Below are 19,288 nucleotides of genomic sequence, written 5' to 3'. Positions count from 1 at the left end.
ATAGTAAGTCTGCGTCAGAAAAAGCAGGGTTAATAGAGACAGTGGTAGTTTTAGCATTGTCAGGAGACGCCGTCGCTACAGTTTGAGACCATGTAATAGCTAGGACTTCGATGTCGGGCGGGTTTGGATAAAGGGAGGGATCGGGTGTTCATGATGTGCCTTCGTGGGCCCCTTGTTTGGCTAAGCTATCTGCCTGGTCATTGAATTCTTTGTCATCTCCTGGAACTCGGGAGTGACCCCTCACTTTCTTCCAGTAGATCTGCAGGTCATGTGTGTCTACCAAGTGTTCACACGCCACGAAAAGCTCTTTGTGTTTGACTGGCTTTTTGTTTGATGTGGTGTAGTTGTTGGTTTTCCACAGTTTCAAGAGGCATGTGAAGCTTAGGCGCGCATAGTTGGAGTCTGTGCAGATCACCAACGTTTTTACGCTTTTCTGAACCTCAGACTGAATTGTGATGAGAACTCCTGCTTTTTCAGCATATTGGGAGGACTGAGCACCCAATTTGAACATTAGGGGTTCGTGAGGCCACCCGTTTATTCCGACAATACCCACCCCTGCTATTAATCAAAGCTTTGGAGAGCCATTAGCCAGGAGGCTACTCGAGCGTTAGTTACTACACCCTCTCGAATTCGTTGGCTGTTCAGGAAAGTGACTGGCTGATGATGAGTTTCAACAATCACCTTCTGACCACCTAGGTAGTTAGAGAAATGTTTGACTGCCCACACTGTTGCTAGTAGTGCTTTTTCGCAGTCACTGTATTTGTGTTCAGCAGCCAGCATAGTTTTACTAGCATAGGCTATGACACGTTTGTCTCTGTCATGTAATTGATACAGACCGGAGCTGAGACAGTGTCGGAGAACCCTACTTCTAGGTAGAATTCTTTGCTACTGTCAGGGTAGGCAAGGCATGGGGCCGTGCACAGTTTCGATTTCAGTGCCTGCATGGCTTGTTCCTGGGCTTCGTCCCAGGTGAATTTAGTATCCTTTTTTAGTAGGTCATAAAGTGTTCGAGCTAGATCCCCATAGTTTTCTATGAACTGGCGTGAGTAGTTGCATACTCCTAAGAAACTACGGAGTTCCTTAAGATTGGTGGGTGCTGCGAGGTCTGTTACCCCTTGCACTCGACTCACTTGTGGTTCAACACCACCAGTGCTTACGAGCAGACCGACGTAATTTACATTTGTTCTGCACCACTGACATTTGGAGAGTGATATTTTCGCACCTGCTGTTGTGAGCTGGTCAAGAACATGATCAATCTCGTCAATGTGTGCCTGTAGGGAGTGGTTACGCATAAGTATGTCATCTACATATATGAGGGTGCCGCGCTCGCGGGCATCAGGGCATGGTTTGTTCAAGAAAATGTTGAACTCCGCTGGAGCATTGGCATACCCAAAGGGGCACCGAGTGAATGTGTACTGTCGGTTTGCGAAGGTGAAAGCTAGCTTGTGTTGGTCTTCTGCTTGCACCGGGATGGTCCAGAAGCCAGAGGCTACATCGTTGGTGGAAAAGTATTTAGCGTTTCGGACTGAGGGAAGTTCTTGCTCTAATTGTGTCATCGGCCACCAAGACAAGGGAACCTGTTGATTTAGTTTCCGATAGTCGATGGTCAGGTGCCATTTACCATTGGGTTTTATGACGGGCCATAATGGTGCCGAGTACGTGCTGTTGCAGGGTCGAATTATGCCCTTTTCCAGCAAGTCATCAATGATTTCTTGTACCGGTTCATAGGATGCCAATGGAATTTTGTATTGGCGGACAAATGTGGGTGGTGCTCCTGGACGAGTGGGAATGCGCACTGAATGAATGTCAGTGAGACCACAGTCCGTTGAATCTTTGGCAAAAGATTTTTGGTATTTAAGAAGCACTTCACAGAGTTTCTTGCGTTCTTCTTCGCTTTGGAGGGCATCTGCCTCCTTTAGAACTTGTTCGACTTGAATCCTAAATTCAGAGTCAGATAGTTGTTTGAAGTGGATCTTGCTCGTGTTTCCACCAAAGGTGTGGCTTCGAGGGTGAGCCCTATTTCAAAGAACTGAGGTGACGGTTGGAAAAGCGCATGCGCGTGGCTTAAGTGTTGGCCAGGTTGCATGACCAAGCGGATGGGTACATTTGCGGTGTTCGCAGGTACCACAAGTGAACCTTGGTTAGTAACCTGACATACCTCGGGAATAGTTTGTCCTGAGCCTAGGTTGCTGGGATCTGAGGACCAGGTTTCTGTTGAAACATCAGTCAAGGACCACAGCACACTATTGACGTGGACATCAAGGTGCACCAAGAAGTCACTTCCAATCTAAGCATCATGTGGCAAGTTAGGGACGACCAAGAAATAATGGGTGAGTACCCTTTTGTTCCACTGGATGGTTAGAGCGTAAATTCCATCAGTGGGTGACATTACTTTTGATGTTGGGTCGAGAGGAAAGCGACAAGGACTGCTCACCAAAGGAATATTTGGTTGAGTGAGGCGCAGGGTCTCAAAGAGTGTTTGGCTTATGGCGGACTTGTCAGTCCACAGAGCCAGAACTACATTGTCAACATGATGGTCCTGCATTGTGAGACCATTCACAATGGGAAGGCCAGGAGTGTCTGTTGTGGAAGGCTTAGTGAAAGTGCACAGAAATGTGCTCCGTTGTTCTAACGTGGCATTAGGGGACCAGGAAGAGACTGCAGTCTCTGGTATGGCCACCATGGGCTCGGTTTCCTCTTCCTCAAAGTGAGGGATCTGACTTGGTGGATCTCCTATTGATTCAGGCCAGATTTCAAGGCGGCAACACTGAGCTTCCTGGTGGTGTAGGGTGTAGGGCCTCATGTACTAGCCTTCTGTCCACAATGGTGGACAAATAGAATTTGCATGCAACCCCTTTCTCAGTTAAGTGTCTCATGAATTGTTGGATGGGTGTGTCGCCTTCAATGACCGAAGGGTCGTTTGGCGTTAAACCTTCCTTATCGTCTAACTGAACAACCAAGACAGCACTGGAGCGTGTTTGTGAGTCACCCCCCTGTATCATTTGGTCCTCAGCGCTTGCTTGGGTCACGAGGAGATTGCACGGTACACTAGAAGACGGAGCTTCACTTGTCACCTCTCCTACATAACTCTCTAACTTCTTCTGGGGTGTTAGAGGATGGCTCTGGGTTAGACCGCACAGAGGTGATAGAAAGAACGTCAGGTTTTTTCTTTTTCTCTTTGCAAATCATTGCAAGCATTTGGCGGATGTCCTCTAACTCCTTAGAGTTAAATTCCTTGCCTTTAAACTTGTCTTTGGCATGATTTTCTTTATTTTGATACCAGTATTTTTCTTTCTTTTCTTTATTAGAATCAGAAAGCTGGTTCTGAGCTGTTCGCTAATATCCCTTATGGGAATGTGCTGGTTTTCCGCGGCCCGCACCGCGGTTTTCTGCAGGGTAGTAGTCACGACCATACCCAGCCCTGTCCCGAGGGCTCCAGAAATCTTTGCCGCGATTTCTGTCTGGCCTGCGAGGAGGGTAGCGTTTGTGGTGGTGTGAGGGTGGAGGAGATTTCGGGGCCCTCACTGGCCCACGGAGTGGGGTAAGAGTCCCGTGCGGATCTTTGAGGATCGGCCTGGGTGGCACCCTCCAAATCTAATTGTGGGGAGTTGGAGTCAACATTAAAGACTTGGGGTGTTTGGGATTTTGTTGTGTTTTTAGGAAACCTCACAGTGCTAAATCACGCAGCTGTCTGCTAGACAGGGTGCGAGGGCAAGCTGAGACTCCCAGATGATGACTAGTGTGGGGATGGAGGTTTTGGATAAATAGTGATTTAAAATTTAACTCTTCCTCCATTCCGGAGTCATTTCTAGGTCCGAAATACGCCTGTCTGAGTCGGTTATAATACTGCTGAGGGGAATTCTGGTGTTGCTGTTTTACATAGTCTGTGACAGGTAATTGGAGAATTCTTCCTCCAATGCTTGGCAAAGCACATCATTTCACGCTTTCACATAGTCTGGCTGACATTCAATGAAGTTACTGACGTCTCGGTTGGAGGTCAGTTTAATCACATATAGTTTTTCATCTACTGTGATTCCAGGGAACCGTTGGAGGTAGAAATCAATATCTTTCAGGTAAGAAAAGATATCATTAGAACCATCTAGTTTGGGATCAAAGCAGGTTATATTATGCCCGATTTTGTCCAGGTCCTTGTATGAGGGACCGGGAGAGTGTAGAGGTTGAGGGGGCCAGGCACTGGGTTGCAGTGCTCTGGGTCTAGCAGGGCGTTGTAAGGGACGGCTGACAGAAGACACAGGGGAAGGCGAAATACCTGTTGATACCAGAGGAGGTGCTGCAGCAGCTCTAAAGGTTATGGTCCCTGAGTCTGGTTCCTGATCCTCACTATCTTCCTGCTGGTTTTGTCTTTCTGTAGCGGCACTAGGTGGCACATCAGGAGTGACCTGGGGCAGTGTGTTCCCTTCAGCCATTTCACTTTGAAGTTGACTTAATTCTGCCTCCACCTTTGCCCGCTGTCGTCGTGATACATCACGTTCGCTGGCCCTGAGCTGTACTACAGCGAAGATGGCTATTTGACCTAATGCCTCAGTTAGGGACTTGTCCTTGAGTATGTCTGTTAAGTGGTTCTCTATCCACTTGGCCACCATGTGGTCACGACTGAACAGAGAATGCCTCATCCCACAAGCTATCTACATATACTTCCGGGGGAGAAGTCCCTTCTGCCATGTTAGCTGTGTCTAACTGCGAGGTGTACCTTAATTCTATTTAATTAGGATTAGTTCCGTTAATCCTTTTTAAATTAAACTGAACTAAATTCACCTGTACCGAGTGCTCTAAGAGTAACTGCTAGTCTGTATGGTGTTTGAGTTCACTTGTGAATCTCTAAAGGAAGCTTGTTAGTGGTAGAGTGTGGAGGGAAAGTTGCTATAAGCAAGTGAGCGGGAAAGAAAAGAAAATATTTTTTTTTTCAATAATTAAAGAATTATAAAAAAATTGAATTAAAGAATAAAAATTGAATTAAAGAATTAAAAAAAATCAAATTAAAATTATTAAACTATATATAAATTTCAAATTAAGGAATTATGAAAGCAAAAGAATTTTCCAAATTAAGGAGTTATTAAAAATAACAAAAATTAAAAGACTTTCCCTTTTAACTGTGTTTACGAGCTGGTATCAAGTTAAATTGCCAATCTTTTTACTGCACACTGTTTACTATAGCTGTATCAGCTTACTGTATTTCCAAACCTTTAATCGTAGTTATTCACACATGCAGAGCTTAGAGACAGCCACTAGAACTGTAATACCAGATCTTGTTAGTGGGAACTGGTCAAACAATTTCACGGGGTGTACGGGAATCAAACGTCAAGGGTAGCACCACACTTGACCACAAGGAGGAGCACGGGAGAACACGCTTTAATAGATGCTAGTTATGAAGTGATTTCCCTGCAATCACGCACTTTAACCACAAGAGGGAATTAGTCTTCCTCTGTTTTGGGGGCGTTTTGAATTTCCCTCCTTAGTTTAAGCTCCGCCCCTTCAAAGGGGTCGTTCCTTTCCTGAATTCGCGTTCAGTTCGCCAGGAAGAGCTGAGCAGAGCAGACTGCTCTCTACACAAGCCGTATTTTCGGCTGTGTACTTAATTAACCTCCAATCGCATCGTTATTTGTTATTAACGCTGGTAGCGACCCAGTTTTAAAACGAGCGGAGGATTTCGGTTCGGTGGTCATTCGCACCGGAATCCGCAGCCGAGGGTCGAACCGTGGCAATGACCCACCACAGAATACGCACAATGGGGGTGCAGAGGCCTTAGTTTTATGCATGCAAAATGGCGCAGAGCTGCGCACTTCAAAAACAACCAAGTTTATTTTTTTCAACGGTATATACCACAGAACAGATTTTCAACAGTAACACACAACACGAAATTGCCCACATCAAGCTTTGAATCTCAATCGTTATTCAGAAACATAAACAGCGGAAAGCATTTCTATAAACCCAAGATGAGGTTATTTATCAGTGTTTAATGGGACTAAGTTCTCCTCTTTTGAATCCTCCTATTTCTGTAAGCTTCATGGTATTTAAAAATGTCTTCCTCAATTTCTGCTACAACAATAAGACATAAACACTACAGAGGACTCTAAGCTACGTTTAATTTCAGCATTCATTCTGAAGACTGCTGGTAATGAGTAATTTGGTCCCCTTTCTTGCAATAAAAGCTTATATTCGTCTAGATTTTGATTTTGATGATTGTTTTGCATTCATACAAATAATGTGCTCAGCTAGGCTCCTGGTGTTGGATTAGTTCTGTATCACATTCTATTCCAACTCATTCCACATTTGAGTCCACGGTCCTGATACCCTCCTCAGCCCAAAGCTGGGGATTTCACACTTCTCTAGCTCACACTCAGCCTAGGCAAAGTGATCATATTCTGATGTGAAGCTACTCCAGAGTGTTTATTTGGTTTGGTTACTACAGTATGTCAAAATGATGCATGAAAATAAAACAAATCACTTTCTCCAAGAGTAATTTTATTTTGTCTTAATTTTTTTTTTACACCATTACCATCTACTTATCTGTACAAACACAGGGGCCATCAATGTATCCCTTTAAAGAGATGGACACAGATGGTTACAGATAAATATTTCAGCAATGTCTTTCTTGGTACTGAATACATGCAATGTCTTTCAGGATAGAAGACAGTTGAAAATAAAGTCTAATGTAAAGCACATTTTCCTTAACAAATAACAAGATACATGTCCCCACACACACTCATAACACAGTCCCACACACACCCATACACTGACACACACCCACACACACACACTTTGATCACTGAGGATTTTTTTCACTGTATACACAAACAATACAGCTTTGCACCAGACATTTGATACAGTAAAAGCACCTGACAAACTCAGAGGGAAAAGAGGACAGGAATGATCCTCTTTGCCCTCAATCAATCGTACTGTTTTCACATGCAGTCGAAAATAAAAACCTTATTGTTTTAAACATATACTACACTATACCCTTTAAAACATATGTACATTATAGCTACAACACAAACTGTTTATTGAAGTGGAATTCCACAGTTTTATTTTCTTCAAAACATCTGCATAATGTAGTCGTTGAGATATAGACAGTCATTCAGAGTGATTTGATGTAAATTATATATATATTGTACCTAAAAGGGGGACTAGGTATTTCTGCAAATATAGCCATTTTATTTACATGTTAAGATGCAAAGAACCTTGTAACTCACTCACTCTTTCATGTTTAGCAAAGTGCTTTACAAGGGGCACTATACAGTGCTTTACAGCAGTGAAACGATGCATCCCTATTTGACAAAGTCTTATCCAAGAACCATGACTAAACAATGTTTTAAACATATTCCTAACCATTTAATGTAATCATTTTGTGAGGCAGATTCTGGTGGCACTAAACTCTTCATTCTGGTTCCCTACTGGCGTGTCTCATCCAACCACTCTGAATGAATATACATCTTAACCATTTAATCATGCAGAAATTCTGATAAACCTGTAACGTTAGTCCATAAAAATACTTGGAAAAAAATAAATGTTGCTTTATCATGACCACATAGGGAAATTTACCATTAGATTTGATTTATCCAAATAAGGCAATCACATACTGTATTATGATGCTATGGACTTTACTGCTACTCCAAATTCAACATCAAAAAGGAATGGACACATATTTGCATTGAGTAACTGGTAATCTCCATTACAAATTTGAATGGCACAGTAGAACACGACATTAGATTCATCCGACATGAACACAAACACAAAACAAACCATATAAAAGACTCCATATTTCCATCCAACAATAATAATAAATGGTAATAAATAAGAAATTTTACATCTTTGCTTTCAACGGAATGTAACAGAACTTTAAAAATATAACAGGATTTGGTTTAACAGTTTTTTAACAAAAAAAAAATAAACGAGCGGTTGTAGATAGAGTTATCTGTAGACAGGAATACATTTTAATAACCCTGACCACATAGATAGTTTCATGGCAGTAAGACCATGACTGTCTGAACTGAACTCCAAAGAAAAAGAGTGTAGGATGTCTCTTTACGAATGATTTAACTTAAGTGTCATCTCTATAAGAACACAAACCATTCAACAGGATTCAGTGTACAATATGACTGACTTAAATATGTGGTAAAACATATAAATATTAAAATTGAAAACAAAGTAGAAGACAAGAATGACACACATGGAACAACTTGACCTAAATAATACATAAAGAAAGAAACATTAAAAGAGGACACACCCCTTACTCACTATGTATATTACAGTAGTGTGTTGGAGTATTGATTGTTTTGTGACACAGTACTTGCACCAGTGCCCTTTGTTGATATCTGATATGCTGTAAATGAAATATTGAACCCTGAAAGGTCATTAGAGTCAAGCCTTCTGGCTCTGGCTGGGAGTCGGAGAAAGTAGCCGAGTCACAACCACTGATATGTCAAATAACACTAAAGTGAAATAGCAGTTTGAGACTCTTAGAGCACAGTAATATCATGGAACAATATGCACAACCCAGTGGTAAGGGGTTCAGATTTATCATTGCTGTCATAACAAAACCTCATATCTACCACAATGGGGACTTTTCTAGAGGAGGTATATACTTTCTTAACTTTTATTTGATGGTAATGTGATGAGATTTAGAGATTTTTTGGGGGGCCATTTCCATTGGTCCATTCCATTTTTGATGAAAAGTGCCATGTGCTAATTTTTTTAAATGATAAAAAAGAAATTTTAAAAATGGAGGTTTGGATCTGACAGTAACGTACACTGACAAACAGAATAATACAGTCGACAGTTTGTGGTGAAGCATGAATCTGCAGCGTGATTAACAACAGCACATAAAAAGTCGCTAGCTTTAGACGAGATGAAGGAGCCAGATGTGACTGAGAAAATGGTCCATTGGAATGATTGAAGCGCAGTCGCAGTGTGTTCAGGATATTTTGCACCATGCATTCTTTAAAGTCACACATGCATGCCCCGGAAATCCTTCAACGGTGACAGTTCTCGCCTGTTTGAGCTTGAGTTTGAACACACAGACAAGGGCAGTTTGGAAAAGATGGACAATGACCTGGCAGGGTTTTTTTTTTTTTTCTGGAAAATTCCATAGTCTCTTTTTCCATGATGCTCATTGGAGCAGGGTCCCTGCTGAGGGGGGGTCTCATGGACCGGCAAGGGCGCTTGATGCACCTCATGAAACATGAAGCACCTCAGGACTAACAGCAACTCCTCAACATCTCTCACACTGCATAGAGTTTACTGAGGAGAGACAAACAGAGAGAAAAAGAAAGAGAGAGGTTAATAAACACTGGCATAGGCTTGAAAAAACATGATACACACCTGCTCTACGGCATATTATTATATATACAGCATTACAACTTAAGTTCTGACACACACAACTAAGTGCAACTAAGGATCACTAAATAAAAACATTATTAACTGCGCTAGTAGCTCTCATCACAGTTTGATATCAGTTCTCTGATGAGATTCCTTCATTTTCATTCCCCATTCACACCTTAGATTTCATACAAAAACACACACACACACATGCAATATGACATAACATTGTGCCTCTGGCCTGAACGCTTGAACAAGAGCATGTCATGCCTTGTGACTACACTTTGTTGCCCTACAGTGCCCTCTCCTCCCCGGTGCCCAAAGTGACCTTGCCCACCAGTCATTCTCACCACCAGCTACTGCCCGCTGCTTCTGCTAATGTAACATATCCAATGAGAGGGCAGTGTGCCAGCAGCCACAGAGAGTAATCAGAGCTGTTAGCTTGCCTGTGGCTTTACTTTTACACTATAATAATAATAATTTGCATAGCACCTGTCTAATACCCAAGGGATCACACTTAGGAGTGCAGACGTACTGAGAGCAGAGGTAGGTTTTTAGTTGAGTTTTAAAAAAGGAAATAAAAGAGCAGAGACAGAGGCTTTGTGGTAAAGTGTTCCAGAGTTTGGGTCAGAAAGGCTAATGCCAGACCATGCAGTGATTTGTGTGTGAGCAGGACTTTAAACTGAATACACAGCAGGATGGGTCTTCAATCGCCTTATGAGGCGCTTATGGCGCTTATGAGGAACTGAGGTGATATGAGCTGATTTCTTTTAGAATAAGAGAGAACTCTAACTCTAACTGAGTTCTGAACACACTGAAGGAAGCGTATGGTTAAGAGGGAGTTGCAGTGGTCTAAATAAAATGAGATGAACGCATGAACCAATATTTCAGTACGTTCAGGGCACTAATATGAGGCTGGACGGAAAAGAGAAGTACACCTAGACTGAGAATCACTAGGCTTCATAAGATCCTTAGATGTATGAGGGACTACATGTGTTCACTTTAGAAATTTCACTTCTCACAAGTGAAAAAGTTTATCACTTGTAATTCTTTAAACATTCAGATATAGTGATGCGTGATATATCGGCGATCGACATATTGTTTACCCATATGTGGATTTTTTTTAGTTACTGGTAAGATATTGGAATTTTAGCTGATATTACGACCGATAACTTGCCGCCTTTTTGTGCTCGGGATATTCACTGGCGCCTGTAAATACACAACTGTGTCTGCTGTGAGGACGTGCAGTTTCTGGGAAAACTAATTTAAAGTATCAGCGACGCTCAATAACGCACACAGCAGGTGAAATGACAGAAAGATACTCTCAATCACCACAGCATAGAAGCCCTTCTCATAATAAACACTTGAAAATAGATATAGATTCATTCCGCGTCAGAATTTATTACTGGAATGCGATGCTAAACCATTTCAAACACCCGGTCTCTCACTTTATATCGCTCTCTCCCTCGCTCTCAAACACAAACCCGGGGCTGCACTAATTAGCTTCCTTCTAGAAACCATTCATGTGGAAAAAGCAGTAATCTTTTATAAAATTATAAATGAACTAAAAGTAATGAACTTAAAAGATAAAATTTAAAAGTATAGAAATGTGCAAATACTGAAGAAAAGGATTGTCTCTGACAAAAATAATTAGTTTTTAACTCAATGTGACTCTGCTTTAATTACAGTCACACAGCTCCGGGGCCTGGAGGTTGTGGGTTCAAGTCCCACTCCGGGTGACTGTCTGTGAGGACTGTGGTGTGTTCTCCCTGTGTCTGCGTGGGTTACCTCCGGGTGGCTCTGGTTTCCTCCCACAGTCCAAAAACACACGTTGGTAGGTGGATTGGTGACTCAAAAGTGTCCGTAGGTGTGAGTGAATGTATGAGTGAGTGTGTGTGTTGCCCTGTGAAGGAGTGGCGCCCCCTCCAGGGTGTATTCCTGCCTTGCGCCCAATGATTCCAGGTAGGCTCTGGACCCACCGTGACCCTGAACTGGATAAGGGTTACAGATAATGAATGAATGAATAATTATTGGTTATAATATCAACCTAAAAAACTGTTAATACTGTTAACTGTTAATAGCTGCTTTTAAAGTCCAGCAAACATCCACTGATTTTAGATTCACTTTTAAATGTCTTTAAAAGGTCTCTCCATGTTCAAAGAGGAGCAGAAATAACCAAGTCAATACCTAAGTTAACTTAAAAACAACTCCAGATTTCTAAGAGTTAAAGAATGATGAATGTAATTATAAATGATAAATGAACATATATAAAAGACTGAGTGAATAAACACAGAAAACCCGCTCGGGAATTCATAGTCCACAGTTGCGGCATCTCACAGGGTTGTCAGGAGGGTGGAGTGGGCAGAGTTTGCTTTTCGAAACCTACATTTACTGTCTCAGGCTGAGACTCAGTGTCATACTACAGAGCAGAGGAGAAAACACCCAGCTCTGCTCCTCTCTAGGCTGCTGTCTCAACATCAACACAACAGCAGGGGGCGCCAGAGAGACGCACAGACAGACGCCAAATAGCACTGACAGCATGAGAGAGAGAAAGCATGAGGTGATTTTAATGAACATTTATTCTGTAACCCTTACTGTATGTGTTTAGGTAGTACTTGAATTCACTGTTCCTTGGCTTGGATCAGAGGCAAGAATCATTTTACCCATCGTGTCCTGCAAGAACTTCCCTACATTCCCGCCTGAAGTATACTTACATTACATTGTAAAAATAGTCATATTACATTCAGTAAATCCGCTAAAGGGTTCAGCTAACAATTGTGGTGAATTAGGGGACTGCAAGAATGCTCTGGATAGTCTCTTTTGTTTTTGGACATTCATTCATTGTCTGTAACCCTTATCCAGTTCAGGGACACGGTGAGTCCAGAGCCTACCTGGAATCACGGGGTGTAAGGCGAGATCACACCCTGGAGGGGGCGCCAGTCCTTCACAAGGCAACACACACTCAAACACACTCACACCTTTTTTGAGTCACCAATCCACCTACCAACCTGTGTTTTTGGACCGTGGGAGGAAACCGAAGCACTCGGAGGAAACCCACGCAGACACAAGGAGAACACACCACACTCCTCACAGACAGTCATCCGGAGGAAACCCACGCAGACACAGAGAGAACACACCACACTCCTCACAGACAGTCACCCGGAGGAAACCCACGCAGACACAGAGAGAACACACCACACTCCTCACAAACAGTCACCCGGAGGAAACCCACGCAGACACAGGGAGAACACACCAAACTCGTCTCAGACGGTCACTTGGAGCAGGGCTTAAACCCACAAACCCAGCACCCTGGAGTGACAGCGCCACCATGCCTCCATTTTTTTGGACACTACAACAAAATGGCAGACTCTAACGCACAAAAGGGGTTAAACTATGGTACACAAACTGGTGCTAGCTCATCCTCATTAACCTTCTATCATCAATGACTACACAAAGGGGACTGAGCTCTATCTACTGTGGCTGCATCTACACCAAACACCTTTTTTGTTAAAGCCCCAGGGAACATAAATCCAGTATTTTTTTTCCTAGTTAATTGCTAATTAAATAGATTCTGGGTTGAAAATATGAACAGAAGTTCATCAAATAATTACATGTAAATTTATTATTATTATTGTTATTTATTCATTTGTACTCTTCCATACTTTCTCTCTATTTCGATGTAAAATGAATGATGCCAACATAAGGTTTATGTTGCTTATTCCTCCCTGAGATCTTTGATTCAAACTACAGATTCTTACTTGAATAATCTTAATTATTATCAGCCAAAATAACCAGAGACTAACAAGGCAAATTGGACAAGGGGTTGTGTGTCAAATAATCGCCTTCCAAACGGTAGGCCACAATCCTGTTTCTGAGGAGTATTTTATCATATTTCTATCTGTGATCAACGCTGCTGGATGTATAAAACGGTACTGTGGTATCAGAAACACTTGTAACATTTTACACTATGTTCCCCGGGGCTTCAAGGTTCTGTTCACTTACAGAGATGTCATAGTTTGAGCTGAGTTTGCGTCGATGAGAAACAGGGGAGTACACCCAGTATCTCCCTTCAGCGTACTGTCAGCACACACACATCGACACAGCAGGTGGTTGGGAAAAAGAAGAGAGGGAGTGTCAGTGGAAAAGAAAAGGCGTGGGTTATTTCAACAAAAAAGACTGAACAAAGAGGAAAGAAGAGCGGGAGAGAGACATTAATAGATTGTGAAGTTGAAAGATACAGACTAAAACTTTGATAAAAGGACAGGAAGACAAAATGGATTCCCAAGGGACGATGAAAAATAAAAGAACCAGATGTTTCCCAAACGCAAGAAGATGAAAAACAAGAGGAGAGAAGTGCTGAAATAATGTATTAACTCAATAAAAAGAGGAGATTAACCTGCTGAGAGCTAAATAAGGGTTAGTTGTGAGCCTGAACAACAGGGCGTGTGCACACACACACACACACACACACAAACACACACAGATCTTTTGCTCTATCATTCTTACAATCAAAGTTAGCCTGGAAAGCTTTAGTGATGTTGTGGTCTGGCTCCTGGGGCGATCAGCCCATTATTATGAGAACACCAGCAGTTTCTTTTTTGTTTTGATTTGGAAATATTTGTACTTTTTGTCTATTTTCTTTTTCACAAAAACTAGCAACAAGCTCTGTGTAGATAAAACATCAAAATATAAAAAAGAAAAAGTTAAAATAAACTTCTCTAAGTCGTAAGGGCACCTCAAGGACAAAGACAAAATACAGGAACGATGTAAGTTCTGAGCCATTTTAAGGAAAAGTGCATGAAAAATTAAAGCCACACTAAGTAGTATTTTCAAAAGAGAAAAAAGCTCCCTGTTCACATTCTAAATTTCTGAATTGCCATTTCCAACCCTCCTCCAAAAGTTACACAGTGCAGTGTCTGCAGTGCTGCCCCCTGGAGCTTATTACAGCTCAGTGAAGCATGACAATGATTTTGAAGATGTAATTTTAAAGTAAAAATACTACCTAGCGTTCCTTTAAGGGGTGTACAGCTTGTTGAGAAGGTGGCACCTTTTATGAACACTTACTGTGGCTTTCGTTGACTACCACAGCAGCAGTCTCCACAGTTTCTTGAGGCACAAGTGAAAACTAATCAGAGTGGACCATTGTGTTCAGAGATGTCTGACCCAAAAGAGGGAGTCATTAGCTTATTTATGTATTCTCTCTCTCTCTTTCTCTCTCTCTCGTTTGTTTTCTTGGTGCTTATTCCACTCCCCCCTCCCAATCCCAGGCTGTAGAAGAGAGTCTGCACATTCTGTTTTCGGTTTGTCATTAACACAAAAAAATGACAGGGATTTGCAGATAAAGGCAAGACCAGCCCCATCCACGCTGTGTCATCTTATACATGCCTCTGTCAAATTTAAATGATGATATTTCTGTTTCTACATGGTCTACTGACATTAAACAAAAGCGTCATGGTGTACAAAGCTCAGACTTTCCACGTGCTCCATGTGACACTGCAAGTCTAAGCTCACTGCGATGGCGATGCTGAAGCAATCAATTCCATAGCCCTAATGTTTTATCTCTGACTACTTTGTAAATTAGGTGCATGTCATTAACAAAATCAGAACAGAGATCATTTAGTTGTGTTAGTTTTAAAGGCAACACAGCAGCAAAATCCTGTTTATTTGTAAACGACAGAAGTTGTAAATGATTTCTTTTCTGACACTTCAAAGAGCACTAACATCATGGCTGCATCAGACAAAAAAATACGACAAAATGTATGTAAATAGATCTGCTGATGTCTGCCACTGGCTGTATGAGTGTGTGCACTAAAAAAGAGTAAAAATACTTGACGCTAAAAGGATAAAAGCCAAAAAAGATTATCTATAAATAAGTAAAAATATTCAGGAATAGGCTGAGTAATATTCTAAGGGAAGCGCTACAGGCTCCGAGATAATTACTCTCCTGAGGGAGGACTAGCTTTAGCTTTACTGCCTTGATTGAAGATATTTACACATATACTTTTGCAGAACCGAGGTGTGATAAACAAATCGGAAGAGTGTGCCAACACAATTACAGGAGCAAAACACTGTAAACAGCAAAAGCACAGCAAATCACCACCCAACACATGTCCTGCTTTTTCTTATAGACACAGAGACAGAGAGAGGCACAGTAAGAGAGGAAAGAGACCACAACAGAAGTAGAGTAGTAGAATAGAAATGGAAATTGAGAGCAAGAGAAACAGAGGGATGAAAAGAGGGACAGAGAAGAAAGGCAAAGGAACGAGAAACAGTGAGAGAGGAACCGAGATAGACGAAGAAGAAAAAGAAATAGACAAAATAGGCAATAGGCAAGAGACAAAAGAGAAAAGAATGAGAAAAATGAGACACTAAGAGGAAAAAATGAAAACAACTGTAAGTAAGGGAGAAGGCACAGACAGAAAGGCAGAGAGAGAGAGAGAGAGAGAGAGAGAGACATGAGGAGGGAGAGGCAGAGAACAATGAATATAACAAAGAAACAGAAAGAATGAGAGAGGTAGTGAAAAGAGGAAGAGAGATAAGTGAAAAGAGGGAGAGCTAATCCCTGCAGCATCACAGTGCTGTGTGAAATGAGTGTAAGAAGCATGCTCTGTACTCCTCTGTCAAATCACACAATCCATTTCATAATCTCTGATAGTGTTGCACGAATATTGGCAGAAAAAACGTTTTTTAATATTATGCTGATAAAGAAATACTTGCAATACTTTTGATTCTGAACACTGTTGATTTCGTATTCTGCTGAAGGCAAATCAGAACTGCACATGCTCATTTGAATGGGATGGGAATCAAATAAGTTTAATTCTGTAATACATCTGTTTTGTTTTGTTTTTTACTCCTAAATATGATTCTCATTATAAAAATCTTGCATTCTGTGTGATTTGAGTCCCTACAAGCTGCTCCTACTCAGAAGGGCAGCCCTATAGAGGGGGAGATGGACAGAAAGAGAGAACTAGAACAGGCTCGGCATTGATTCACTCAGCTCAAGTTGTGAATCAGGAAAGAGTCACACACATACACTCTCTTTTGGTTTTTGTTTATATTGGAAATACATGCATTCATGCGAACACACAGCTTTACCTTTACAGTTCCACAACGTCATCCACCAGACTCCCTCTCTGTGGAGCATGCAACGCAGCATTAATCTCTATCTTCACAAAGCCTCACTGCTAAACTGTTGTGTTGTGTGTGTGTAAGATTATGACCACCTCCATGTTTTGACGCTCACTGTGTATTCTCTCAGCTCCACTGACCAAACAGGAGCACTTTGTAGTTTTGCAATTACAGGCTATTCCATGTGTTTCTCGGCTGTTGGCTGGATGTTTATTGTTTGTGGACTATTCTCCATCCAGCAGTGACACGGAGGGCTTTCAAAACTCTAGTAGCACTGCTGTGTCTGATCCACTCATACCTGCACAACAGACACTAACACACCACCACCATGTCATGTTTTTTCAGATTTTAACTCGACTTACAAAGTAGATATCGTTGATAGGCACCACCTCCTCCTCCAAAGAGCCCTGGCTGTGGGACTGTGAGAGATGTCTCCCTGGCTCTGTATGGCCCCCACTGGGTCTGGTACTGGAGGGTGCAGGGGCGGGGGCTTCAGCATCTGGAGCTTCTGGTTTGGGGACCACTGCTGCCACCTGGGCCTCTGTTTCCACAGAAACCTCCTCCAGTGGGACGGTTGTCAGTGGCGATGCAGACTGTTGGACAGATGCTGTGTGTGTAGGGGGTGGAGTTTCTGGTACGATGTCATCCAGTATCTCGGTCTCACGGATTTCAGCCTCGCTGCAATAAACATTCAGATACAGACCACCATTGTAGCACAAATGTATTGTTTTCTACTCTTTTACCTAGGGCAAAGAATACGACGGAGGCATCAAGATCGCTTCTAGCTTGTTCTCCTTGTCTCATTTTTTACAGATGTTCAGAAAACATCACCAAAGCCTCTGCAGAACTGAATTACAGCAACATGAGGTATCTAGTATGCAAATTAAGGAAATGAAAGGGTACATATCTCCCAGGCCAGTGCGTTACAAGCAGGTGAGATGATTTTACCAAGATAATTCAGGCAGATGGCAGATCAAGCTTTGGGCAGTGGAGTCTGCAGCAAAGCCCTCAGGACCATATGTTTGCATCTCAATCCCACCTACTGAAGCCTGATCCTAATGTCCCACTGCAGACATTGCTTAATTTCAATGGCTTAAGAAACACCTATTTTTAATGTTACACTGATATCTAGGGAGAAAGGACCAGTACGGACAACCATTTTGAGGCCATAAATCCTCAAAGCAATATTCAAACACTTCATTTAAAGCTTTCTTAATTTAAAGAGTAGTATTACTGCAGCAACAATACTGGGGACAAATATTAAGACTTGATTTTAGGAGACATTTTATATGTGTCCTGACACTTTTGGCTATGTAAGTGTATAAGGGTTATTTGAAAATAAATGCAATGGAACATATGTTATATTTGGCTAGTGGAACTGAGAGAAGGGGCAGTGAATTATGGGAGACTTACCTGCTTTGTGTAAGAAGTGGGCTAATGGAGAATGCAGGGTCTTTCTTGCCATCTATCACACTTTCTCTCTCCACCTCCTCTTCCTCTCTCCCTCTCTTCACTTCCACCTGGACTGTGATAGTCTGCTGGTCCTCTTCGTGGATATCAACAACCCTGAACGACCATCAAACACACACACAGACACACATATTTTAGACCAGTCCTAGAAACTACAAATGGACAATTTCATTGCAACTCAGCGTTCAGAACTCCAGTAAAACTCCAGAAATCCACTTACCTCCCGTCACTGTCTTTCAGACTTGAGGTTTGCCTCCTGAGAGGTCAGAGAGAACACAATGCAAGAGTGAGGGAAATGTGTTCTTCTTGCAAGTGCTAACAAATCAGCTGCAGAGCTTTTGGAAGGAAAATGCATGCGTGTGTGAATACCTGTATCTGGGATGCTCTGTGGTGTCAGAAGGAGATCTCTCGGGGATGGATATGGATGTGTTGGATGAAAGTGTGGTGGCAATGGAGGCAGTAGTGGCCTCCTCGAATGAGGGAGGGGTGCAGGGCTGAAGGCCTGAGATGGAGGACAGTGAGAGAGAGTAAAACACCAGTCTAATCAAGGCTCAATGATTTATGTTAAATAACATGAGCACTGTCACAATATTGATATGAATTATTATACTCTACAAACTCTACATTTGTTTTTGTTTTTACTTGAGGCTGAGACACTGACCATAGTGTAATAGTGGCTTTCATAATTCTGTCTCTAACATACATTTGTGTGGCTGAAAAACGCACTGACCCTCATTCTCCAGCACAGGGAAGCTGCGAGCTCCTCTCAGGTCATAGATGTTCTGGTCTCTCTCTGAGGGCAGCTGGCTTGCTGACCACGCTGCCCCAGGCCCGGTGTGTTTAGCCACAGTCAGGGCTACGCGACCTTTCTTTGAGGGGGAGGACTTCAGAGCTGAAAAGAGAAAGAATCAAGGTCAGAGGAACAACAGCTCCAAACTGGTAACAAATTATATCCAGCCATTTTCCAGTTTGTCTTGAATTTACAGAATATGTTTATGATTACTGTCCCTTTAAGATGAATATAAGTTTTAGTAAGTAATGTTCTTGGTTCTGATTGGTTGCCTCGTGTTCATATAACGTGTGTGTGTGTGTGGATTGAGTGTTGAATGGAATGGTGTTCTGAGCAGTGTTGATTGTAGAGTGTCCTTGGATATCAATAAATTCTTGTCCAAATAAAAGCAGTCCTGGCAGAAATGTGAAATTTTAGGTTGCACAAAGTCCTTAGAGATGTCAGATCAAGAGATTGCAGTGTTTTCTGGTTCTTACAGGAGCTTTTCTTGAACACTGTGGCGCTCATGAACTTGAAGAATCTGTCGGCGTAGAAGTTTGGCCTGTGCACTGATACTGTGTCCTA

The 19,288-nt window shown here is 42.1% G+C and overlaps 1 protein-coding gene across 1 annotated transcript in view; it reads right to left on the bottom strand.

Annotated features, from left to right (window-relative positions):
- Nucleotides 1-6,475: 6,475 nt before the first annotated feature.
- The window catches only part of LOC136675705 (phosphatidylinositol 4-phosphate 5-kinase type-1 gamma-like), a 47,371-nt gene continuing 34,558 nt past the window's right edge, over nt 6,476-19,288 (bottom strand). Inside the window, exons 11-17 of the mRNA XM_066652414.1 lie at nt 19,201-19,285; nt 18,665-18,826; nt 18,304-18,436; nt 18,155-18,190; nt 17,878-18,030; nt 16,827-17,142; nt 6,476-9,258 (exon numbers count right to left, since the gene is read on the bottom strand). Coding sequence (XP_066508511.1) covers nt 9,256-9,258; nt 16,827-17,142; nt 17,878-18,030; nt 18,155-18,190; nt 18,304-18,436; nt 18,665-18,826; nt 19,201-19,285 — 888 coding nt within the window. The 3' untranslated portion in view covers nt 6,476-9,255. The remainder of the gene's footprint in view (nt 9,259-16,826; nt 17,143-17,877; nt 18,031-18,154; nt 18,191-18,303; nt 18,437-18,664; nt 18,827-19,200; nt 19,286-19,288) is intronic.

The sequence above is a fragment of the Hoplias malabaricus genome, chromosome X1 (genome assembly GCF_029633855.1).
Source record: "Hoplias malabaricus isolate fHopMal1 chromosome X1, fHopMal1.hap1, whole genome shotgun sequence".
Lineage (NCBI taxonomy): Eukaryota > Metazoa > Chordata > Actinopteri > Characiformes > Erythrinidae > Hoplias > Hoplias malabaricus.
This window is presented reverse-complemented; position numbering and strand designations above follow the sequence as displayed.